The sequence below is a fragment of the Acanthochromis polyacanthus genome, chromosome 11 (assembly GCF_021347895.1).
Source record: "Acanthochromis polyacanthus isolate Apoly-LR-REF ecotype Palm Island chromosome 11, KAUST_Apoly_ChrSc, whole genome shotgun sequence".
NCBI classification, from domain to species: Eukaryota; Metazoa; Chordata; class Actinopteri; family Pomacentridae; genus Acanthochromis; species Acanthochromis polyacanthus.
In genome coordinates this window covers 38,685,393-38,711,679 of record NC_067123.1, presented here as the reverse complement: position 1 = coordinate 38,711,679, position 26,287 = coordinate 38,685,393, and the positions used below count along the sequence as shown (strand labels likewise).

Sequence of the window (26,287 nt, the reverse complement as noted above, 5' to 3'; positions counted from 1 at the left end):
CTTTGGCATGGCTAAACTCTACAGTAAGCTCGTAGTTTTCTCCTCGCCATTAGTCCAGACTGTGCAGCGTCCCTGAGCAGAACTGGAGGAATAAACAACTGCGGCTGATCGGTTTAATCCAGGCTGATTGAGTCCGGCCCACAGGCTGTATATAAAGATCTTTATTATATAGTCTATGGTCCCCCGGCCAGGACGGGACGTGTGTGGGGGAGGAGGATGGATGAACGGCTGGAGGTTCCATCAAGGCGCCGAAAACACACGAAGAAGAGCACAAGTTTTGTGGCGTGGTTTTAAAAATAAGATCGTAACGGTCGCGAAATTTAAATATTTCAACAACTAAGTAGAAATACTTTATAATTTAGACTACCCCGTTATTCCTTTAATCACTTATTAAATTTAAAAAAGGGACATGTGCTGCAACGTGACACATTTCGTGTCAGATAACGGCTTTCGTCTTATTTTGAAATAAGTAACAGGACACGTGCGTACTCACAGCCGCCATTTTGACACTCGGCATAGAGAAGGGACCCGCAGAGTGACGGGAACTGGGCTGCTGTGGAAATTAAATTAAAACGGAGGAAAACGCTGCCGGAGGCGGACACACAGCGCTGAAAACAGGTAGGCCAACCTAAATGTACGTCTGTGGTTGTTGTTTGTGCTTTTGTGTGAGTGTTCACGGCCGTTAGAAAGATGTGGAACATCCTCACAAGTATTTGGGAAGAGCGTTGAACTGAGGGGCGGTTCACTCCTGCAGAAACACACTCGGGATGTTTTGTTGTGCGTATGGCGGAGGTTTACTCTGATTTATAGAGCTGGAAACACTCAAAACTTCACTGTGCAGGCTTGAAACCCTAAAATGATCCGTATTGATAACAATGCTGGTGTAAATGAAGCCCGAACACTAAATTTAAGCACTGATAACTGAGCCTAAACTTGCATGTAAGCATCTTAAATCTGCTATATGTTCTTCCTCATGGCACAATAAGTTGAATATCAAAGCCCAGCACTTGTTGCATAAGTTATAAGGCAGATTTTTGAGACATCCTGTATGGAGGAAAACCCAAGTCCCTTTCTGCAGCCTCACAGTGGGCGACTTCCGAAGATGATAAAAGGCCAATTGTGCCAAATCTGAGCCCACTGCTCAGATATGAACAAGCTTTGCAGCATGTTGCAGGACTTCTGAATAATGTTTCCTTATGATCTGACCTCGGACAATGCTCCTTTGTCTGCTTCCAGCTCTGTCTGTTATTTCAGCTGCCTTTTGGATGTTTTGTGGGGGATAATTTAGTTTGTCTTACAAACTTACACCACAATTAAGTGTAGTTTTTTTAGTGTTGAGTTTGATTTTCATCTCAAGAATACCAATTCATCTCTCCACCCAGCCTGGGACGTGACCCTGAGATGTCTCACAGATGATGCTGGAGGTGTAAATCAATATTTTTAGTTTGTTGGCTCTGATATTCCTCTGTTTTAGGCTGGAATCGCCTGCTTCCACTCTTTAGATGGGAGACTACACTGTGAAAAATGCTCGTAAATTACACTGTGAAAAACTGTCAAACTCTGACAGTAAAAATCTGTAAACTCTATAACAGTTTGACACAGTTTATTTACCAGTGAATCACTGTTAAATACGTTAATCAGGAGAAAAAGTTCTCATTTCCCTTCTCTTGCAGTTATTCGGTGTAGGGCTGGCCCGAATAGTGGTTTCTGGCCTCCGAATATTCGGGCCCTATTAAAGACGAATATCCGAATATTCGTTCCGCCCCATAACGTCCGAATATTCGGATACGAAAATTAATATCCGGATACATCCGTAGCGAACGGATATTCAGATATTCGGGATATTTGGGTCCAGCCCTCATTCAGTGGAGACATGCTGTAATATATATACCATCAATACTGTCATTTTTGTTTTTCTCCAAAAGAACACCAGTTTTCACGGTTTCTACTGATGTAAACATGCTGTAGTATTTCTAACAAGCAACATGGAGATTTTTGCATTTATTTCATGTAAATAAAACACTTTGAACCTGTCAAACTTATGAACGGACACATGGCTTAATATTTATGACAGCTTTAATCGAGATGTTTGTTAAAAATTCACATTAAAAGTTTAATATGCACTAACTGTTGTGCTGATAATGGAAAAAATGCTGTAATATTTATAATAGGACACACAAACTCCATTTTACATGTTCTCATGTAAATTTTTACGTAAAACTAAAGTTTCTTTGAAGGTTAAAACTTTACAGCAAAATATGGAATGAACCACATTTTTTTTTTTTTTACCCTAAAATCAACAATATCAATATACTTCTTTACTGTAATTTTACAGTCGTGTTCTGGCAACCACAGCTGCCAGAATTTTACCATAAAAACAACTTCTTTTTTTTTTTTTTTTTTTTTTTGCAATGTAGGCGGTGGATGGAAGAAGATGCTCTCCATTCTCCTCCTGGATCTCCTAAACTCGCATCATTAGCTTCCTGTAGAGTTTTCCCAGACAAACACTTCTCCAGCCACAACAAACTTATTGACACTACTATTTGCTGCTAGCGTTACTGAAATCATGGCCAACATGTGCCCTTACGGCCGCTTCACCCACGCCGTGGTGCGAGGCATCCCGGAGACCTTTGGGAAGCCGGCGGCGGACGGACGCGAGAACGGGGAGGCCTCCGTGGAACTGGCCAAAGCTCAGCGTCAGTTCGGCTGCCTGACCGGAGCGCTGAGGCAGAAGGTGGGCCTCCAGCTGATCGAGATCCCCCCCGACCCCGAGCTGCCGGAGAGCTGGAGGATAGAGGACATGGCCGTGATCCAGGGGGACACGGCGCTCATCACCAGACCCTTCAAACAGCAGAGACGCAGCGAGGTAAGAGCGACAAGAAGCCGCCTTTAGGAACTCATTTCTGCAGCCCTAATCCTTTTCATAATGCACTTAATCTTGCTTTTAAGCTCTGGTCTCAGTTCATGTCAGTATAAATATTAGCTTTGTTTACGCCGGTCACTTGTGGCATTTTGATTAATGGTTCTGCAGAAAAACGACCTTTTTAGGAGGAGAAACAGCTCAACTTACTTTGACCTTCTCCATGTTTTTCCTCATATTTATCCAAGTTTGTTTTTCAAAGCAGCGACTTTGGGTTTTTTTTTTTGGCAGCTGAATGTTTGTTGTGCTTCAAATGTGGATGTCAGATGTTCCAGTCACACTTTGGCTCTTGGAAAGAATTTTAGGGAAACACGAGACAATATTAACACTGACTTCAGATAGATAGAGGCAGGTTAGTAACATTAACGTTAAAGGTTAGTATATACTAGGGCTGGACCCGAATATTCGTTCGCTACGGTGGGATCGGATATTTATTTTGGTATCCGAATATTCGCCCCTCCACCGCATGTTACAGGGCGGAACGAATATTCGGATATTCGTCTTTAATAGGGCCCGAATATTCGGAGGCCAGACACCACTATTTGGGCCAGCCCTAGTACATACTTTAGTTAGTAAAACTTGCTGTACAATACTATAAACAAAACACTTCTAATTTTAAAATCTATAGACATACAAATTGTATTAAAAGTCTAACAGTATTTACAACTTTCAAGGCAATAATTAATAATAGCTGACACTATTTTAGCAGCAAAATGTTGCTCATGTATGAAGAAAATTGGTCTCAATATGTAGTATAAACAAATTGTAAATTTATTGCTTTGTAAAGGCTAGCTGTAGTGTAGAACTTTGTGTAGAATAATTAAAAGAAAAGACATCCTTGTGTGCAGTTATGCCATTATCCCCAGAGGTTTAAAGCCACACCAGAGGACAGACTTTACTGGTTGTGTGAGCTTGATGAAACCGAAAGTGAGATTTATTTGTTGACCTATCTACGATGGCATGAGGGACGCACTTACTAGTAGAATATCCTACCTCTTCTGTTGACTTGTTTTGTCTGAATAATCATGAAAAGCTTCAGAAGTCAGCTTTTCTGTGTATCAGATTTTATACTCAGGTTTGGTAGAGAAGACAGAATTTGTTTAAGACCAAGCTGTAAAATGAACTTTTATTTTGTAAGGAAATCTAATAAATAGTTTGACCACTGTGTCTGAGCGTTGGGTACTTTGTGTGCTCGATGCAAAAATACGAGAAAAAAACGAAACATTTGCAGGCTATTAATATCCTAATATTTTCTCCTGAGATTCCATGGAAAGGCTTGTAGAGAAATAAGGCATTGTCTTCAAAGAACAGCCCAAGAAAATACTAATTTATGATGTGTTTTTTTAAAAATTTATTTTTGAAAAGTTCAGTCCATTTTTATATTAAAGGCATTAGAGGAGATTTAATTTCCTACGACTTTGAACGTAGCATGCGCATGCGCACATACAACCTCTCCCTCACCCCCCTCTAACCTCCCCCCTCTTAACATTTACGAAGAAACGCCCCCCTCCAGAAACTTGCGTAGGACTCGTGAAGTTGTCTTTTACGGCTGGGTCCCCCTGGATCTTTATCTGCCATTATGTAAAAAAAGATGAGCAAAACAAGTCACCAGCTAACTACGAAGCTATACCAAAGCAACACATACACAAAACACGTAAGTCCAAGGCGTACGTAATCTACGTAACTAGGCCTGAGCCGGAAGATTTTTGATTGACAGGAAAGGGAGCAAACCAAACGTCTCGGTCTGAGCGCGTTGATTGGCTGATGTTTTTCAGGTCCTGCCATGTCCACAGTTATTTTTTAAATTTTTTTATTCTTTTAGAGACCATACATACAAGTCCACTAAAGGTCAGTATATTCATTTTATGTGAATCAGACAAATTAAACAAAAAAAAAACATCCTCCATAATGCCTTTAATGTTTTTAGAATTTTTATAGGTTCAGCTGAGCTTCTGTGTGCCAACTAAAGGAACTGAAAACTTTATTCAGACATTACTGACCTGTAAAATACACCGACAAGCCAAGTTTAAAAACATGTGGCCTCACCTAAACTCCTGCGGATAAAAGAATTATTCACAAGTGTTTTATTCACCGCCGGTTGTCTGGAAGTTGAAGAAAGGACCTAAAATCTGTGGTTTTATTACCTCCTCATTCAGACTCTCAGCTGAACGTGTCTTCCTGCAGGTGGAGGCGGTGAGGAGGGTGATGTCGGAGCTCAACCTCACCGTGGTGGAGATGGGGGGTGAGGAGGGGGACTCCGGAGGGGCCACGCTGGAGGGCAGCGACGTCCTCTTCACGGGGAGGGAGTTCTTCGTCGGCATCTCGCCCCACACCAACCGCAGAGGAGCCGAGGTGCTCGCTGACACTTTCAGGGTGAGATTCATCAAACTGCTGCTGGCATGAATCTGTGTGGAAAACATGGCAGGTTGACTCCTCTCTGCAGCGCCCCCTGGTGTGTGGACGCTGACACCTCCAGTTTGTTTGGCACCTTTAAACCAGCTTAGTGCAGTTCAGGGTGTTTCACAGACGACTGATAAGCCGATAAGACAGAACAAGTAGATTAAAAAGGGATAGATTAACACACAAAGCAGCAGCCTAACAGAATAATTTAAAAAGAAACAGAACAAATTACAATTTAGCAACATAAAATCAATGAAATAGGTAAATAGGAATGGAAGCCATATTTTAATCAGAAGTCAGGCTGAAGAGAGTTTAAGGATTAAAGATTTTAACACTTCCAGCGTATAGTGGCCTCAGTAGAAGTTTTTTCAATTTATGAAACAAGTTATTGAGTCACAACATTAGACAGAATCATACAAATACAGGTAATTATTATTATTAGAAACTTCTCAGCTACAAAATCCAAGTTCTTTAGTGCAACTATTGTTTTGTAATTGCTATCATTCAAGCCGTGCATCGTTGAACATTAAAGGCATCTAGAATCATGAAAAAATACATTTACTGTAGCAAAGAGGTCACTTTTGGACCTTAATGTAATCCAATAAAATGCTTAATTAAGTCGAAAAATGTTTGCCAATACGGACAGTAAATATCCGTGATTAAAGACACGATTAACGGATATTAGGAGCAGATATAGGTTTGCATTTGAAATCATTGTGTAAAAACGTAAACGCCTGTAGAAATCTTTGAAAAACTGATGTTTAGCCAATCAGATAGTGGGATGTTTTCACAGTAGCACTTTTTAAAATTAACTTATGTCAGGAATCGCATAGATAGATCGATCATGCTGGTAAATAATGGTACGTATCTTCTGTGATTTAGGAAAAAGTTCAGTGAGTTACATGAGAAGTTTTTCAGCTTCAAATGGAGGTTTATCAACTCACATCTGCTGCAGAAAAGATGTAGATAGATTAACTGTTTTCTCTATGAAACGCTCCCTAAAAGCCAAACAGAAACCTATCAATAAACCATGAACTAATCAGCGGGTTTACATTTTCAGCCGGCGTGACAAAGACGGTCTCGATGCCAAGAGTCTGGTCAGAAAACAAACCCAGCTGCCAGAGTGAGCAGGTGGCCGTTAGCCGTGCAGCGTTCAGGGACTTCCTGTCTGTAAACAGTGATGAATGAGGTCGCTCCGTTGGCCCAATAATGGAGACCACACAGCGACCGTCCCGTTAGGATGGATCCCCTCGCTTCTTTTAAGTGCATTCCACACACATGTGATCGAGGCGCACTTTTACTTTGCATCTGGTCGTGTTGAACGTGTTTTCTGCTGCTTTGTGTCTGGAATGGATTAAAGTGGGTGGGTTCATGTGGTCAGATGAAAAAGAGGGAACGCCAAAGTATTTCATCAGACATCCTCAGTGTTGTGTTTCACAGGAACATACTTCAGGCTTTGCTCAGTTTACATCGTTTATTTTTAAAATTCTTTATCGGTTTTAACAATTTTTAGTAGAGCTGTCCGATATTTTTTTGCCAATAAGCGATGTGCCGATATCGTCCAACTCTCAATTTCTGATTCCGGTATCAATGGAATCAGATACATATGTGGGCAGAACTTTAGGGAGTGACCATTACATTGTCTTTAAATGTTCAGACTCAAAATTAAATTGGGCTTTATAATTTTTTCATTCAAAACCCATTTTTCTGCTAAAAACAGACTTGTTTTTGATTTATAAACGCTGTCATCTCTTCCATCTTATAAACATCCAGTGTTATATCCCACCATGCTGTGATAACCATTTCTTAGTTATCGATTATAGAACCAACAAAACGCTCAATACATATTTATCCTTTTTCTCCATTCCTGTGGTAAACATCCAAAATAAACAGTTTTTATTCCAAAGAGGAATTACACGTTCATAGATGTCTTGCAGTGCTCCATTATTAGGGTCCATAAACTCCATAAACATCCATAGTGCTCCGTAAACATCATTCCTGTAGTGTGTAATCAGTGGCCAGTCCCAGAGGACATGGAAATGGATTGGTCTCCACACTTTCTCCAACAGATGAGAGGAGTTCCATCATGGTGTGATTTATAGGGCTGGCCCGAATAGTGGTCTCTGGCCTCCGAATATTCAGGCCCTATTAAAGACGAATATCCGAATATTCGTTCCGCCCCGTAACGTCCGACGGAGGGGGTTGCGGCGCGGCGGCTTGTGACTCAGACGGCCCGAAAATTCGGATCCTTTCTCATTTTTAGAAAGTTCTGGCCAACATTTCCTGATGACAGATTGAACCCAGTGTAAACCGACCTTCGTTGCCTTCGTTTTGTCTTCAGCAGAGGTCTTCGGCATCTTGTCTTGTGTTTATGCAACGAAGTGAAGCGCGACGTCGGAGTCGGCAGCCACCCGGCCATTCGGGTGGTGTTTACAAACATGAATGGAGGAGCCGAAATGAGCCGAAGAACACGGCGGGATGAGCCGAAATGGGCCGAAGGCGCAGGGAAGAGACAAGCTCTGAATATTTTCGTCTGGGGGGAGGAGGGAGTGATCACATCGACATGTGTATATGTTATAGACATAAGTGCCGATGTGGGCCGAAGGCGGAGGGAAGACATTAACGCGGCATATTCTTTCCGCCCGGTAACGTCCGACGGGGGGTTGGGGGGCGAATATTCGGATACCAAATTAATATCCGGATAGTGCCGTAGCGAACGAATATCCGGATATTCGGGATATTTGGGTCCAGCCCTAGTGATTGATGATGTGGAATGATAAAGTATCTTATCAGGGTTTTCCATCAATTTCAGTTTACGTCATTTCAACAGGCGAGGAACAATGCAGATGTCCAGCGCTGCTCCACTGTGACGCTACATTTCTGACTAAGACTTGGGAGGCAGGAATGACATCAGCTGCACTTGTTCTTTTCCTGCTATGACCAGACGTCCACCGTGGATAAAATCCTGCTGCCAAGCTGGATGAGGGAACCTTTATTAGAAACCTGAAGAGACAGAGTGTGAATTAAACCTTTAACCCTCCATCTGTTCAGGACTTCGCCGTGTCCACCGTTCCCGTCTGCGGAGGAGCCCGACTGAAGAACATCTGCTCCATGGGAGGTCCAGACACGATCATTATCAGCAACAGCGACGGAGCCAAGAAGACGCTCCGGGTAAGACCGAGTGGAGTAATTTAAAAATATAATACATCATGTTGAAGGAGAATTCCAGCTTTGAATATCTGACATTCAGTCTCTGAACTCCAAGTTTCTGCGTGTTTTTTCTGTTGCCGTCACTGTGGGATCATTTTTCATTGCAAGATTAAGTCCTTTACCTCAATGGAAACATCACAACCACGACTAGAAGTAGAGAAACAAGTCAGGAATGTTTTCTGTGCAGTTTGACACAGTTACAACTCCATCAGTCATATAAACATCAAACTAAATAATGAATTTCTTTGACCGTTGAGCGGTGGTACCAATACCGGAGCTAATTTATTACATTTATTTTAAGTTTAAATCTGTTTAAACACAGCCTGCAGTTCAGCCAAAAAGTCCTTGAATTTTTTCTTCTGACCACAGCAGAGTTCCTTCTGTCTTCTCTCTTGAGCCAAGCAGCTCACTGGGAGTTTTTTTGTGTGTTAGTTTTCCTCTAAACAGTTTGTAATTTGTTGTCTTGGTCTGCTCTTGGTGTCATAACTACCAAAAAAATCCCAAATTCCCCTGCGTTAGTGTCTAAAAACTCTTATTTTAGATGTTTTTTTTATGGTTTTCTACAGTTAGCACAGATGGTTTACTTTTGACAAAATTTAAAATAAAAAATGTAAATTAAAGTTACTTTGATTAAATATCATAATTTTACGCTTGAATTTGATTTTTTTCCATCAAAACTGCACACCTGACTAGTTCAAGAAGCAGAGGAAAGTAAAAAATCCGGTGCTTCTTTGTGTTTTTTATAGAATGTGCCTCTGATAAATGGTGTGATTATAGATTTTTATAAATAAAAAATATCTTTCAGACCCACTATAGGGTTTTGGAGTTTATTCGTCTCCTTTTTCATGCAAACTTTACACTGTTTACTTCTGCTGCTGGGATTTTAAGAGACAAGACGTCGCACAAAGCAGTATATCACCTAATGACTCTCCATATTCATCCAGACATGCTGGTGTATTTCAGTGTTTGAGGCCGTAGTTAGCTTTAGATTTTGCATGTGTCAGTGCTGGAGAGATCGTAGTATCCAAAATCGAGGGTCTGACTGCTTGTAAATGTAAATTAGTCACTTGGAACAGCATGTGTGAATGAATATGCAGATTGATTAGGTCAGCTGGCAAATAAATATCCTCAGATGGAGATGCTTAGTGCACATAAATAACAAAACTATAAGTTTTTAATCCCTAATATGCAAATTAATCAGGTAAGACCACACTATGAATAATCTTATACCTATTATTTAAACTTTATAGGTTAATTTTGTAACGTCAGTCTTTTCTACTGGAAATTTGTCCAGAACTTGCTCAAAAAAAATTCTCAACTGTTCAAAATGAGTGAATGGTCTAGGATGGCTTAGAAGGGTTAAAAAGTTACTCAAATGCACCCAAAATGACTTTAAAATGTCTTCAAACTATTAAAATGTTCTTTAAAAAGTAGGAATTATTCACAAACATTCATGGTCCCCAGCAGTGGATTTGTAGTAGGATCACAATCATGTGACCTTCCCTGAAAATTTCATCCAAATCTGTCTGTTTTTGAATAATGTTGCACACCCAAACAATTTACAAGCTGCTTAATAACATGAGACTGTTTCTAAGTGTTATATTCCTGTCAGTGAGGCTCCAGCGTCTGTTACTAGTCAATAGTTTTCATATTACCTCATCAGTCAGTCATTCATTATCCCTCCCTCTCTAACATGAACACATCTGTTGACATCATGTTATTAATGGCGTTCGTGTTGCCTGTGAGTCTGTGTGTGACGCTGGGTGTGTGCGTTTGTGTCCAGATGATGGAACAGCTGACTGATCACCACTATGAAGTGCTCAGTGTCCCGGAGGAATCGGCCGCAAACTGCATCTACATCAAAGGTCCGTCTAAGCGAGACTTCCTGCTGCACAGGCCTGCAGAGGAATGTCCTGACAGCGCTTCAGTGAGTATGACTGAGCAGATTCTCAGAGAACCTCAGTTTGCCCAATTAAAGGAGCACTTTTTTATGTTCCTGTGTGTCCATGCAAAGAGTTGGGAGAGGTTTGGCTGAATTACAGAAGCTGAAAGCAAGTTTTTCCAGATTTTTAAGCTTTTTGTAAAGGTCCAAACACCCTGAATTCTACAGTTAGTAATGATAAACAGCACTTTTCTATCTCCAGTCCAAGATGACATCATGCAACAGTTTTTGGACAATTTATTAATTTTATAAACATCAGTATCAAAACTTCTCTGCACCTTGCACCAACAATGACATAAAAATGAAGCAGGCGTGATGTTCACAGGAGTTTTTCTTTGTTTCTAGAGGCTGATAAGTAATGTACATGTATGTCGTTGCTCATCATCTTTGACAGCCGTTTGTTTCGTGCTTTTCAGGAATTTCTTTCCTCCGTCGCAGCAAAATGTGTTAAAGGAGCTTTCGCAATTTCCTGCAGACTAAACCAGGCAGATCACACACTAACTCTGAAAGACTCGTTATAAACTGACTGAAAACACCCCCTGGCCGAGGCTACAAGTAGGCTTACAAACTCTCCTTTCAGAAGCAGTCTCTGAGGACAGAATTGTCCAACTCCTAAATACACTGCAAAAATCGCACACTCTAATATTTTGTTGGACCGCTCTTACCTTTGAGTACGACACTCATTCGCTGTGGCATCATTTTGATAAACTTCTGCAGTGTCACAGCATTTATTTCTGTCCAGAGTTGCATTAATTTTCTACCAAGATCTTATATTGATGGCGGGAGAGTCAAAGTCTTCTCCAGAACTTCCCAAGGATTCTCAATGAGGCCGAGGTCTGGACTCTGTGGAGGACAGTCCATCTCATGCTTCCTGATCCTGACAAATTTGTGGTGTTTCTGACTTGCTTCTTCAGGTTCTTGATGGGTTTAAATCAGGACTTTGGGGAGACCAGTCTAGAACCTTCATTCCAGCCCAATGGAACCATTTATTTACCGCATCTGATGTGTGTTTGGACACATTGTCTTGTTGAAACATCCAACTGTGTCCAAGATCAGCCTGCTGCTGATGGTTTTACGTTTTCCTGAAGAATGTGGAGGTGATCCTCCTTCTTTATTATTCCATCTACTTTGTGGAAAGCTCCAGTTCCACAGAGCATGATACAGACACCACCATGCTTGATGGTAGGTTTGGTGTTCTTGGAGTTAAAAAAGAAAGTCCAAGACCTGCCTGAGACAGTTTGAATCCGTCCTACAATGTCTTAAACCTTAACTACTCCTAAAAAAGTCCAAGACATTGTGAAACCAGGTGTAAAACCAGGACCAAAATCAAACCTAAACCAATCCAAAAAAAACATTCAGAACCAGTCAGATTACCGTCTGAAACCAGTCCTAAAAATGTCAAAAACCAGCACAAAGTTGTGTTTTCCTACGATTGTCAAAGAATTTGTTCCTGGAAGATGATGGTTCTCCACTATCCTTCAGGTTGTAATAATGCTTTGGGCAGTTATCGTGATTTTAGTTGTTTCATCTCCTTGGTTGTTTTCTTTGCTTGATGCAGGCCAGTAATTTGACCCTTCTGAAACAGATTAACATCCTTTCCATGATCACAGGATATGTCCTCCAACATGGTTGTTTAAGAATTCAATGGAAGGATCTTACCTATTTGCTTAGTTAAATCCAGGTGGTGATTGTTTTTTGGCCAGGTATGTGTATATACATTTTCCACTTTTTTGTGCCAGTACAGTATCTTTTCAGAGTGTTGGTGAACTTCCTGTTCATTCTGCTTAGATTTACTTAAAACAGGATAGAAAACAGCGTGTCTATTGTAGTGATTCTGCTTGTCCAGACTGAGGTGTTCTCCCCATGATGAGTGAAGGGATCTTCATGTGTTTAATCAGTGGATTGTACCTTTAATGCCCAAAGACATTCTGAACCTGTTAATGTACTTAAGTGCTTAGTGAAACGTTACTACTGTCTGCTCTCCTTTCATTCACTTCGTGGAAGTCAGAGGCCTTCATTGTCTAAAAATAGTCTGAAAACTGCTGCATGTCTTTAAGAATCACAACGCTACGTTTATTTCTGAACTTTCTCATTGATCTGGATTAACAGGCCATGAGATAATTGTCCAAAACTGATGTAAATCTGAGCAGAGATCTAAATATAGACACAGTTTGCACAATAGAAACTCTTTCTGGCTCCAGGAGCTGAAATATCTTCTGAAGCTGTTGTCTCTCTCACTGCGTTACCCTTCATATTTGACCTGTTAAGGAGGCAGGACAGAAGCTCAGATAACTGCAAGATATGACATCCTCAGGCATTTGTTGTTCCACTATATTGAGCTTAGAGGTGATTTTTGACTATATTAAAATATTAATGACTGTTTTCTAATTTTGTTTCATTATGTATCAGGATTAAGGCAGACTGAGGACGACTGTGATGCTTTTGTCACATTTTGTAAGACATACTAAACTATGACGTTTTTTGTCCATTTTTGGACGACATACTAAACTTGACGTTTTTTGTCCATTTTCGGACAGCATATTAAACTATGTTTTTTATCCATTTTAAGACAACATGCTAAAGTATGACTTTTTTATCCATTTTCGGACAAAAAATGACTTTTGTCCATTTTCGGACGTCATACTAAACTATGACATTTTTTTGTCCATTTTCGGACGACATGCTAAACTATGATGTTTTTTGTCCATTTTCCGACGACATACTAAACTATGACATCTTTTGTACATTTTCGGACGACATACGAAACTGACGTTTTTTTGTCCATTTTCGGACGACATACTAACTTGTGACTTTTTTTTATCCATTTTCGGACGATATACTTAAACTATGATGTTTTTGTTCATTTTCGGATGATACACTAAACTACAACATTTTTTGTCTATTTTCAAACGACATTTTTTTTCAATATTTTATTTTTTGAGCCTTTTTCGGCTTTTATTGAGAGGTGCAGGGAAGAGACAGACAGGAAACGTGGGAGAAGAGCGGGGGAAAGACATGCAGCAAAAGGGCCATGAGCAGGAATCAAACTTGGGCCGCTGCGTCAGAGACCAGCCCCTATACATGGTTTGCCCGCTTAACCTGTTGAGCTATACTGGTGCCCCTCATGACGTTTTTTGTCAATTTTCGGACAACATACTAAACTATGACTTTTTTTTGTCCATTTTCGGACAACATACTAAACTATGACATTATTTGTCCATTTTCTGACAAAAAAATACTTTTTTGTCCATTTTCGGAAGTCATACTGAAGTATGACGTTTTCTGTCCATTTTCGGACGACATACTAAACTATGACTTTTTTGTCCATTTTCAGACAATATACTAAACTATGACATTTTTTATCCATTTTTGGACGTCATACGAAACTATGACATTATTTGTCCATTTTCTGACAAAATAATACTTTTTGTTCATTTTCGGACGACATGCTAAACTATTACTTTTTTGTCCATTTTCGGACGTCATACTAAACTATGACATTTTTTGTCCATTTTCGGACGACATACTAAACTATGACAATTATTGGCCATTTTCGGACGTCATACTAAACTATGACATTTTTTGTCCGTTTTCGGACGACATACTAAACTATTACTTTTTTGTCCATTTTCGGACGACATAACTATGACGTTTTATGTCCATTTTTGGACAACATACTAAACTATGACGTTTTTGTCCATTTTCGGACGACATACTAAACTTTGACTTTTTTATCCGTTTTTGGACGACATACTAAACTATGACGTTTTTTGTCCATTTTCGGACGACATACTAAACTATTACTTTTTTGTCCATTTTCGGACGACATAACTATGACGTTTTATGTCCATTTTTGGACAACATACTAAACTATGACGTTTTTGTCCATTTTCGGACGACATACTAAACTTTGACTTTTTTATCCGTTTTTGGACGACATACTAAACTATGACGTTTTTTGTCCATTTTCGGACGACGTACTAAACTATGACGTTTTTATCCGTTTTTGGACAACATACTAAACTATGACTTTTTTGTCCATTTTCGGACGACATACTAAACTATGACAATTATTGGCCATTTTCGGACAACATACTTAAACTATGACAATTATTGGCCATTTTCGGACAACATACTTAAACTATGACGTTTTATGTCCATTTTTGGACAACATACTAAACTATGACGTTTTTGTCCATTTTCGGACGACATACTAAACTATGACGTTTTTGTCCATTTTCGGATGACATACTAAACTATGACGTTTTTTGTCCATTTTCGGATGACATACTAAACTATGACGTTTTTTGTCTATTTTCGGATGTCATACTAAACTATGACGTTTTTTTATCCATTTTCGGATGACATACTTAAACTATGATGTTTTTTATCCATTTTCTCACAAAAAATGACTTTTGTCAATTTTCATACAACATGCTAAACTATGATATTTTTGTCCGTTTTCGGGCGACATACGACGATTTCTGTCCATTTTCGGACGACCTACTAAACTGACGTTTTTTGTTGATTTTCGGACAACATACTAACTTATGACATTTTTTGTCCATTTTCGGACGACATACTTGAACTATGACGTTTTTTATCCATTTTCGGACGACATACTAAACTATGACGTTTTTTATCCATTTTCGGACGACATACTAAATGATGACGTTTTTTGTCCATTTTCTGACCAAAAAAATGACTTTTTTGTGCATTTTTGGACGACATACTAAACTATGACTTTTTTGTCCATTTTCAGACAATATACTAAACTATGACATTTTTTATCCATTTTTGGACGTCATACGAAACTATGACATTATTTGTCCATTTTCTGACAAAATAATACTTTTTGTTCATTTCGGACGACATGCTAAACTATTACTTTTTTGTCCATTTTCGGACGTCATACTAAACTATGACAATTATTGGCCATTTTCGGACGTCATACTAAACTATGACATTTTTTGTCCATTTTCGGACGACATACTAAACTATGACAATTATTGGCCATTTTCGGACGTCATACTAAACTATGACATTTTTTGTCCGTTTTCGGACGACATACTAAACTATTACTTTTTTGTCCATTTTCGGACGACATAACTATGACGTTTTATGTCCATTTTTGGACAACATACTAAACTATGACGTTTTTGTCCATTTTCGGACGACATACTAAACTATGACTTTTTTATCCGTTTTTGGACGACATACTAAACTATGACGTTTTTTGTCCATTTTCGGACGACGTACTAAACTATGACGTTTTTATCCGTTTTTGGACAACATACTAAACTATGACTTTTTTGTCCATTTTCGGACGACATACTAAACTATGACAATTATTGGCCATTTTCGGACAACATACTTAAACTATGACAATTATTGGCCATTTTTGGACAACATACTTAAACTATGACGTTTTATGTCCATTTTTGGACAACATACTAAACTATGACGTTTTTGTCCATTTTCGGACGACATACTAAACTATGACGTTTTTGTCCATTTTCGGATGACATACTAAACTATGACGTTTTTTGTCTATTTTCGGATGTCATACTAAACTATGACGTTTTTTATCCATTTTCGGATGACATACTTAAACTATGATGTTTTTTATCCATTTTCTCACAAAAAATGACTTGTCAATTTTCATACGACATGCTAAACTATGATATTTTTGTCCATTTTCGGGCGACATACGACGATTTCTGTCCATTTTCGGACGACCTACTAAACTGACGTTTTTTGTTGATTTTCGGACAACATACTAACTTATGACATTTTTTGTCCATTTTCGGACGACATACTTGAACTATGACGTTTTTTATCCATTTTCGGACGACATACTAAACTATGACGTTTTTTTATCCATTTTCGGACGACATACTAAATGATGACGTTTTTTGTCCATTTTCGGACAACATACTAAACTATGACGTTTTTATCCGTTTTTGGACGACATACTAAACTATGACTTTTTTGTCCATTTTCGGACGACATACTAAACTATGACAATTATTGGCCATTTTCGGACAACATACTTAAACTATGATGTTTTTGTCCATTTTCGGATGACATACTAAACTATGACGTTTTTTTGTCCATTTTCAGACGACATGCTAAACTATGACGTTTTTGTCCATTTTCAGACGACATACTAAACTATGACTTTTTTATCCGTTTTTGGACGACATACTAAACTATGACGTTTTTTGTCCATTTTCGGACAACATACTAAACTATGACGTTTTTATCCGTTTTTGGACGACATACTAAACTATGACTTTTTTGTCCATTTTCGGACAACATACTTAAACTATGACGTTTTTGTCCATTTTCGGATGACATACTAAACTATGATGTTTTTTTGTCCATTTTCAGACGACATGCTAAACTATGACGTTTTTGTCCATTTTTGGACAACATACTAAACTATGACGTTTTTGTCCATTTTCGGACGACATACTAAACTATGACTTTTTTATCCATTTTTGGACGACATACTAAACTATGACGTTTTTTGTCCATTTTCGGACGACGTACTAAACTATGACGTTTTTATCCGTTTTTGGACAACATACTAAACTGACTTTTTTGTCCATTTTCGGACGACATACTAAACTATGACAATTATTGGCCATTTTCGGACAACATACTTAAACTATGACAATTATTGGCCATTTTCGGACAACATACTTAAACTATGACGTTTTATGTCCATTTTTGGACAACATACTAAACTATGACGTTTTTGTCCATTTTCGGATTCAATTCAATTCAATTTTATTTATATAGCGTCAATTACAGTCAACTCGTCTCAAGACGCTTTACAGAACCCATATGCTTGACCCCCAGAGCAAGCCCAAAGGCGACAGTGGCAAGGAAAAACACCCTTTTAACAGGGAAGAAACCTCGAGCAGAACCCGGCTCTATATAGGGGGGACCCATCTGCCTGCTGGCCGGGCGGGTTGAGAAGGACAGAAGAGGGCAAGGGGGAGGGATGGGAGAAGAGGGAGGGGTGGGAAAGCAAGGAAAACACAACACACATTTGGATACATGCATGACAGGATATGTGGCACAGACAAAGTATAAGCTAACATTGAAAACTGACTCATAATTTACTCTTATGATGTACGGCTCTGACATTAAACATACTCCATATATAGCTAGCAGTAAAATTCAAACAGTATGTAAAGTTAGCATAACAGTATAGTCATACATATGACATACTAAACTCTGACGTTTTTTGTCTATTTTCGGATGTCATACTAAACTATGACGTTTTTTGTCTATTTTCGGATGTCATACTAAACTATGACGTTTTTTATCCATTTTCGGATGACATACTTAAACTATGATGTTTTTTATCCATTTTCTCACAAAAAATGACTTTTGTCAATTTTCATACGACATGCTAAACTATGATATTTTTGTCCATTTTCGGGCGACATACGACGATTTCTGTCCATTTTCGGACGACCTACTAAACTGACGTTTTTTGTTGATTTTCGGACAACATACTAACTTATGACATTTTTTGTCCATTTTCGGACGACATACTTGAACTATGACGTTTTTTATCCATTTTCGGACGACATACTAAACTATGACGTTTTTTATCCATTTTCGGACGACATACTAAATGATGACGTTTTTTGTCCATTTTCGGACGACATACTTGAACTATGATGTTTTTTATCCATTTTCAGACGACATACTAAATGATGACGTTTTTTGTCCATTTTCGGACGACATACTAAATGATGACGTTTTTTGTCCATTTTCGGACGACATACTTGAACTATGACGTTTTTTATCCATTTTCAGACGACATACTAAATGATGACGTTTTTTGTCCATTTTCTGACCAAAAAAATTACTTTTTTGTGCATTTTTGGACGACATACTAAACTATTACTTTTTTGTCCATTTTCGGACGTCATACTAAACTATGACATTTTTTGTCCATTTTCGGACGACAAACGAAACTATGACATCTTTTTTACATTTTCGGACGACATACTTGACGTTTTTTTGTCCATTTTCGGACGACATGCTTAAACTATGATGTTTTTGTCCATTTTCAGACGACATGCTAAACTATTACTTTTTTGTCCATTTTCGTACGTCATATGAAACTATGACAATTATTGGCCATTTTCGGACGACAAACTAAACTAAAAAAAATGACTTTTTTGTCCATTTGTGGACAACATACTTTTTTAAAAAAACAGTTTATGTTTTGGGCCTTTTTCGGCTTTTATTGAGGGGTGCAGTGAAGAGACAGACAGGAAACGTGGAAGAAAGACATTCAGCAAAGGGCCATGAGCAGGAATCGAACCCAGGCCACTGCGTCGGAGACCAGCCCCTATACATGGTTTGCCCGCTTAACCTGTTTAGCTATACGGGCGCCCCTCGGATGATGTCCTTAAACTATGACCTTTTTTTGGCACATTTTGGATGACATACTAAACTATGACCTTTTTTTGGCACATTTTGGATGACACACCAAACTATAAGGATTTAGTGAAAAGGAAAGGAAGATCATTAGATAAGAAAAATAATCAGACTTGTGGTAAGAAATGCACAGAAAGTTTTTTTTTTTCAAAAAAATCTTGTTCAATAACTTGTATGAACACCCAGCTTACAGCCGTGAGTCACCCAAGGAGTGGTCGTTGAGCTGATTCCCAAACACTGAAGCACTTTTTCCTTTCCTCTATTAGCCGTCCAGTGCAGCCAGAGGTGACGATTGAGCTGTTTTTCTTCTCCTCAGGCCTTCCAGAAGCTGCCGGACTACACCCTGCTGCCAACGGCCTGCAGCGAGGCCTCCAAGCTCGGAGCGTCGCTGTCCTCCCTCTGCCTCCTCATCAACAGGAAGCACACGTATTTCTGAGCAGCGGTGAGGCCTCGAACACTTACCAGTACAGTTGAGTATTTATTGCTAGAAGAGACGCTGACAGAGATCCTTTGATTCTCGGCACAGCAGCGCCCCCTGCTGCACCCACAGTTTCCTCATGAAACCACTAATCCAGCTGTAGCTTCACTGGTTTAATCGACCACTGAGATAAATAAATCACATTTTATGCTGATGCCAACCAAAGTGTAATGTAAAAAATGCAGTTTGGAATTTTAAATAACCCTTTTTTGTACTTATCAGTGTGATAATTTTAAGCAAAATTAATTCATTTTAGACCTAGAAAGTAGCACAAAATTGAACCAGTGTCCACCTAATCTGCAAACCTGCTATTGTGACTGATTTTACAGCTAATAACAGAACATTTAAAGCTCATTAATGCTGAATTCAGACCTGCAGACCTTTCATTTATATCCCATAATGCAACATGTTCGTATTCATTTCAGTACTGAAGTATTTGAAATGTTCATTTAGTGACAAGTAAAGGACATCTAGCTGTTAAGGTAGTATTTGTAGGAACTGTAGATAAAATTCAGCTGACTTTTGATCGTATTTGTGTTGCTCCTGTGTAATATCCTCAGCTGCCAGTTTATTAGGAACACCAGGGTAAAACTAAAGCAGATTGTAGTGTTGAAGCTGCAGCTTTTAGTGCTTGAACTACATTTTTACAGTGTTTATTCCAATGAAGCGCCACAAACTGTCATTAAACTGCATTTGTTTTATCTTGGTGTAACATAGCCATTTCAGAAACCAAAATGTGTGTGAAATTCTATTAAAAAATGCTCCAACAGCCATTGAAATTTCTCCTTGTTTTATTTGTTTTGTTAGAAAGCGAACATGTTTAACGGTTGGACTTGGCGACTCTCTCCAACTCGTCCTTCTTCTTGATGGCGTAAGAGTTAGATGAACCCTGGAAGACAGAGAAATCTGAGCTTAATACGAGGAGATTCTCAGCAAGTTTATCCATCATTACTACACCTGCACTCTAGTTATGCTTCAGCTCTGACCACTAAAAGATATCAGCACTGGGAGGCTGTAATAGGATATTTTAAGTGTTACCTTAGCTGCATTGATCAGCTCATCAGCCAGACACTCAGCGATGGTCTTGATGTTCCTGAAAGCAGCTTCTCTTGCTCCTGTGCACAGCAGCCAGATGGCCTAGAAGAAGAAGCACAAATTAACACAGTGACACTCAGGAGTTTAACATCAGTGGAAGAACGGGTCGGTGTGGAGTGTGTCTGAGTCGGTGATTGACTGGATCACAGCAGATTACAGCCAATGAATAAGCAAAGACGTTTCTTCTACGAGAACTCTAGCACACCGGGACAACGGGAAAATGTCCAGGCGTGACTCTAGCCTCGTTTAACGCACGAAATGTACAAGGACTGCTCTGGAAATGCTCAAAAAATGTAGTTTCATCATCTGAAAAATATCCAAAAATTCAGCAAAAAAAAACAAACAAAACAAATCCACAAATTCCTGAACATTTGCACAACCTTCAGGAAGAAAAATTCCAATAATGCCTTGAAAGTGTCCCTTAAGTTTTATTTTTAAAAAAATCCCCCAAATTTGGCAAGAAAATTCTTGTAAATATTCACAAAAAATTAGTAAAAATGTCCCCAAAAAAGTCCTGAAATTATCTAAAGTGATTACATATGTATCAGTAAAACTTCTAATGTTTTCCTCCTGTGGGTTAATATAATTAAAAAAATATTTTCTCAACATTTTTGGTAGAAAAAAAATATTTAAAATGTTTAAGAACATTCACATAAAAATCAACCAAATTTGTTGGATTTTGGTTGATTTTTTTAATGAAAATATTAGAAGTTTTACTGATATATATGGAATTACTTTAGATATTTTTTGAAAATATTTACAATAATTTTCTTACCAGATTTAGAGTTTTTTTAAAAATAAAACTTTTAAGAAATTATTGGAATTTTCTTCCTGAAGGTTTTGCTAATTTTCACAAATTTGGGGAATTCTTTGATTTTTTTTCAGACAAGGAAACAATATTTTTTAGTGCCTTTATGAAGACAACAGGAGGGTTAAACATGACGTCCTCTTTATGGTCTTCCATGTGGAGCTGCTTGGTTCTGCCACTAAAGGATCAACTCCCCGTTTGCGTCATTGTAAACCTACTTGGACAAAACGCATTGAGACGTTTTTTAATTTTTAATCAGATTAATCATGATGATGGAGCTTTAACTTTGACAGCCCTACTTTAAATGTAAAGAAAGAGGCTGACTTCATTATTTACACGGGTCCAGATTCACTGAGAGGGGAGTTAAAGACAACAATCAGGTGTTTGCGTTACCTGGTTGACTCTGCGGAGGGGCGACACGTCCACAGCCTGCCTCCTGACGGTACCGGCACGACCGATACGGGTCGAGTCCTCACGGGGTCCGCTGTTGATGATGGCGTTGACCAGGACCTGCAGGGGATTCTGGGAGCAAAATGGGAGGGAAAATTCAGCACAAAAAAGTGGCAAAAATATGAATACAAGCAAATACAACAAACGAGTCAACACCACATTCTGGTAACAGGTCGGTGTGGAGTGTGTCTGAGTCGGTGATTGACTGGATCACAGCAGATTACAGCCAATGAATAAGCAAAGACGTTTCTTCTACGAGAACTCTAGCACACCGGGACAACGGGAAAATGTCCAGGCGTGACTCTAGCCTCGTTTAAAATACACAACGACAGCAACATTTAATTAAACATGTATAAAACAGAACAACTCACATTGTGGTGTGGAAGTTGTAAACGACTCAACAGCTCATTAATGCATTTCTGGTCTAAGAAATCAACTTTAACTTTAATAAAAGCTGCATTTTGTGCTCCATATTTACAATAACTGAGTCGCTGCTGTGCATGCAGCTTTTGTCACGCTACAAAAAAAAACCAATCATTTAATCTGTATTCTGCATTATAAAGTGGTAAACTGTATATAATACGGATTATAAAGCAGTAAATGGTATATAATACGGATTATAAAGCAGTAAATGGTATATAATATGGCTTATAAAGTGGTAAACGGTAAATAATACATATTATAAAGTAGTAAACTGTATATAATATGTATTACAAAGTGGTAAACGTACCTCTCCGGTCAGCAGGTGGATGATCTCGAAGGCGTGCTTGACGATGCGTACGGTCATCAGCTTCTTGCCGTTGTTGCGGCCGTGCATCATCATGGAGTTGGTCAGACGCTCCACGATGGGGCACTGGGCTTTACGGAAACGCTTGGCAGCATAACGTCCTCCAGAGTGAGGCAGGTACTTGGCATACTTCTCTTTCACAGCGATGTAATCCTGCACAGAACGGCGAGAACTTTAGACTCCACAGGTTACACTCGTCTGAAAGCAGCACATTAAAAGGCAGGCGGTGTTTCTGAGCCGGTGATTGGCTGGACCACATGAGGCTACGGCCAATGAATAAGCAGAGACGTTTCCTCTGCGAGCGCTCTAGCACACCTGGACAACAGGTCAGCGTCCAGGCGTGACTCTAGCCTCGCTTCACAACAGCAGAATGATGGAAGACGCTCTTTTCTGCCGCCTACCTGCAGGGAGATGTCGTTGATCTGCACATCGTCAGTGCTCCACTTGCCAAAGAGTTTGATCTCTGGGGTCTCAGCCACGGCTGGGGCAGTCTCCCACTCAGTCACTGTGGAGAAACATTAACATATTATAAAGCAAAGACAACACATCAAAGTTTTTCATGGCTCAGAGTGGGCCTTTGAGTGGTGTGTAAACAATCATAGCAACATTTAATGATACATGTATAAAAACAAAACAACTCACACTGTGGTGTGAAAGCTGTAAACGACTCAACAACTGATTAAAATGCTGCTGGTCTAAGAAATCAACAGTAAATGTAATAAAAGCTGCACTAACTTGGTGTTCAATGTTACATATTTACAACTGATTTTTCATGTTGGATGTGTAATGGAGTATTTTGTTACATTTCTGTATTAGTACTTTTACTTAAAAATATTCTGTTATGAGTCATTGGGTCTGAGTAATTGTCCTAGTGATGCAACAAAACCAACAAACATTCATATCTGAGAAGCATGAATCAGAATATTGACTTGTTCTCCTTAACAAAAAGACACCATTGATCATTTTCCAGGAAAACCCCTGCAACCTGAGGAATCGGGACCCTCGTGTGCCTTTATGTTGCCCCCCCCCCCATCAGGGTACTGGTGCACCTTTCTTCACCCGCCATTGGTTGGTTCCCCCTCCACACCAGGCAACTCCACCAGACCCCATCAGGGAAGACTCCTCCACCCCTCCATAACAACTACCACCTGAGATCCAGTAATCTTATAACACTCTCTATCCCCAAGGTTGCCTTTGGCTGGAATTACTTTCGCTTCTCTGCCACAGTCGATTGGAAAAAAAGCTCTGAAACTGTCATGTCTTCCATCACTTTACATGTTTAAACAGAAGCTGCAGCAGACCCTAGCTGACCGCTGACCGTTTTCACTGAACTGCAGCATTAATCTAGGCTGTTTTTATCCTGTTTAAACACTAGCATGGTCTTTTTTGCATACCTATTGTTTATTTGTTATATTTCTTCCTACTGGGGCCTCTTGCTAGGTCATTATTATAAACAGGAAATTGTTCTCAACTGATCCTACCTGGTAAAATAAAGAAATAAAATTTTTAAAGAAAGCTCATTTTTCCAACAGCCACTGTTTTAGCTCAACAATGTTTAAGTCAATGTCTGAAACCATGTCATGATAAATAATAGTGCCTCCATCTTCACCATTTCACTAGATTCACAGTTCTTTACACAAATAGAAGTATCCTAAACAGCTAAACCAACTTTTAATTAAAAACTAGGAGGAAAGAAACGGCCTTAAGTGAAAAGTTGGGTGCTTAACTTGAGGGTTGGGTTGAAAAAACAAAATTAGTTTCACAGTTCTTTACACAAATAGAAACATCTCAACAGGTGGTAAGATAGTTCATTGTACAGTGATGGTACCATCTCTTTGCAGCTAAACCAGATTTAAATTTAAAAACTGGGAGTAAAGAAATAGCCCAACGGTTAATATGATCATTTATTATGTAAATTTATGCTTTATGACTGAAGGAAGTTTGTCTCAGACTGACGAAGCTCTGTAGCTTCACTGTTACGTTTCTGGCCCTACTTCTCCAGTAAGATGCTGAGAAAACTGCTGTTTTAAATTTTAAGTTTGCACGGCCGGTAAATCTCCTACAGCGCTAACTAAATCACATATAACTAAATGTCAGTTCAGACCTCAGTTAAGCCGTTGACAGTCACACTTCGACACTAGGCCGCAGCTGAAGCCTGCCTCACGTTAACATTACCGAACTCGACTAAGAGCAGCCGACAAGCTAACGTATCCTCAATCTGGCGTGATTACACGCTTCCAACCAGTGTTGATACTTCCTACAGTGGAAACAGTGCCGTTTCCACTAATATGGTCGCTACATTTAGAGGAATGGAGTACTGAATGTCTGCTCTGTCACCAACATGCAGCATCCACATGTGCTAGTTACGTGGCTAGCAGCATGCTAACGCTCCGCGCTCTTGTGCTCGTTCGGAACATTCGGAGGGAATAAAGACACTCTTTGACACAACTAATGGATTCCGTTTGAATTTACCGGATGATATACACTCGTAGCGCTTCTAACAATCCGACAGTAATGATCGTAAATATGCATAAAACGAGTAAAAGATGAATTTTTTCACTCACTTGTGTCCGCCGTTGTGCTCCTCACTTCTCTGAGACGGAAAAGGGCCTTTTCGGGGCACCGCGGGCGGATATCCGGTACGCTGGTTGTGACTTCCGGCCGCAAAGCGTGATGGGAAATGCAGTCTTTATATTGAAACGCTAAAATAGTACATAATGTAATTTGTAAAAGTAGGTGGGAAGAAGAAACGGAGACGAATTTCCCCACATGTCTACAAAAAATTTAAAGTATTCATTTATTAATTTGTTAATCTTGTTTTTAGCATTTCATATAGCGGTAGCTATTCCTCAAAAAACATGTTTTTGATATCATTCCATTTAAATTTTTAAGCTACTTTTTATATTTTTAAAGAAATTGTGATATTTGTAATGCTTCGGTAAGTATTACAAATATCACAATGTCAACATCCATTTTCTTTTCCTCCAGCTGTTGCTGCTCTCCATCCCTCCATCATCTCTTGCATGATTACATTCTTCTATTGCTGTTCTGTTATATGTAGTAAGTGAAAAATAAAAATTTCAAACATGAAATCATTCTCGTGTGGACCAATAAAATGGTAGAACAGTGCAATGATTCTTAAGCAATGATTCTTTTTAGCTACATGAGTAGTGTTTCTACATGAAAACAGCTTGTATCATCTTAGATAGACAGACAGACAGATAGATAGGTAGATTAAAGTGAAGAATAATCCTAAACCAGAACTTTTTTTTTTACTTTTGAGTGGGGGTCAGGGTACAATCTAGCTAACTAATAAGAAATGAAGGTATCTGCTTTCTAAACTCAGTAGGGGGTGTGAGGTTCTCTATCTGACTACTACATGGTGCAAATATACTGTTTAGCAACCATTCAGTAAAAGACAAGGAAAAGGAAATTGATTCAATTTTTCACAATATGTGCACCATTTGCGCTATTCTTCTGAAATTCAACTATGTAAACAGTTACAGTGCAAAAAAATAATAACGAATTAATAATATAGCTTATAACAGCAAACTATAGTTCAGTTCAAATAACAACAAAAACATTAAAGTGCTCCAAGAACTGGAAACTTAATCAGAAATAAATAAGAAAATAGAAGAAAAACAAATCCAGTTTACTAGAGAAAATTACAGTTTAGCTTAAAAAAAAAACACTGACAGTGCTACAAGAACTGGTAAGCTGAATCTCTA

At 38.9% G+C, this 26,287-nt stretch overlaps 2 protein-coding genes and 3 non-coding genes across 7 annotated transcripts in view; 1 reads left to right on the top strand and 4 right to left on the bottom strand.

Annotated features, from left to right (window-relative positions):
• The first annotated feature begins 507 nt into the window (after nucleotides 1-507).
• On the top strand, nucleotides 508-20,192 carry ddah2 (dimethylarginine dimethylaminohydrolase 2). Of its 2 annotated transcripts, none has more exons than XM_022213667.2 (6): nucleotides 508-618; nucleotides 2,554-2,866; nucleotides 5,105-5,293; nucleotides 8,372-8,491; nucleotides 10,314-10,457; nucleotides 19,258-20,192. In XM_022213667.2, exons 2-6 carry the CDS (start codon nucleotides 2,567-2,569, stop codon nucleotides 19,375-19,377), a joined length of 873 nt encoding a protein of 290 aa, XP_022069359.2. In that variant the 5' UTR covers nucleotides 508-618; nucleotides 2,554-2,566; the 3' UTR covers nucleotides 19,378-20,192. The 2 variants fall into 2 exon arrangements, with proteins under 2 accessions (XP_022069359.2, XP_022069358.2); XM_022213666.2 differs by having other exon boundaries at nucleotides 2,418-2,866.
• Nucleotides 20,193-26,287, bottom strand: part of rps5 (ribosomal protein S5) — a 256,311-nt gene continuing 250,216 nt past the window's right edge. Inside the window, exons 1-6 of one of the 2 annotated variants that reach the window (XM_022213668.2) lie at nucleotides 25,124-25,222; nucleotides 22,961-23,064; nucleotides 22,503-22,712; nucleotides 21,716-21,844; nucleotides 20,458-20,556; nucleotides 20,193-20,308 (exon numbers count right to left, since the gene is read on the bottom strand). In XM_022213668.2, coding sequence (XP_022069360.1) covers nucleotides 20,240-20,308; nucleotides 20,458-20,556; nucleotides 21,716-21,844; nucleotides 22,503-22,712; nucleotides 22,961-23,064; nucleotide 25,124 — 612 coding nt within the window. In that variant the 5' untranslated portion in view covers nucleotides 25,125-25,222 and the 3' untranslated portion in view covers nucleotides 20,193-20,239. Of the gene's footprint in view, nucleotides 20,309-20,457; nucleotides 20,557-21,715; nucleotides 21,845-22,502; nucleotides 22,713-22,960; nucleotides 23,065-25,123; nucleotides 25,223-26,287 lie in introns of those variants that run through there. The other variant, XM_051955780.1, reaches the window with a different exon arrangement.
• Nucleotides 20,629-20,761, bottom strand: LOC127536296 (small nucleolar RNA SNORA3/SNORA45 family). Its single transcript, XR_007945288.1, has one exon. It is a non-coding gene; the product is annotated as a small nucleolar RNA SNORA3/SNORA45 family (small nucleolar RNA).
• LOC127536295 (small nucleolar RNA SNORA3/SNORA45 family) lies at nucleotides 21,954-22,086 on the bottom strand. Its single transcript, XR_007945287.1, has one exon. It is a non-coding gene; the product is annotated as a small nucleolar RNA SNORA3/SNORA45 family (small nucleolar RNA).
• On the bottom strand, nucleotides 22,784-22,916 carry LOC127536294 (small nucleolar RNA SNORA3/SNORA45 family). Its single transcript, XR_007945286.1, has one exon. It is a non-coding gene; the product is annotated as a small nucleolar RNA SNORA3/SNORA45 family (small nucleolar RNA).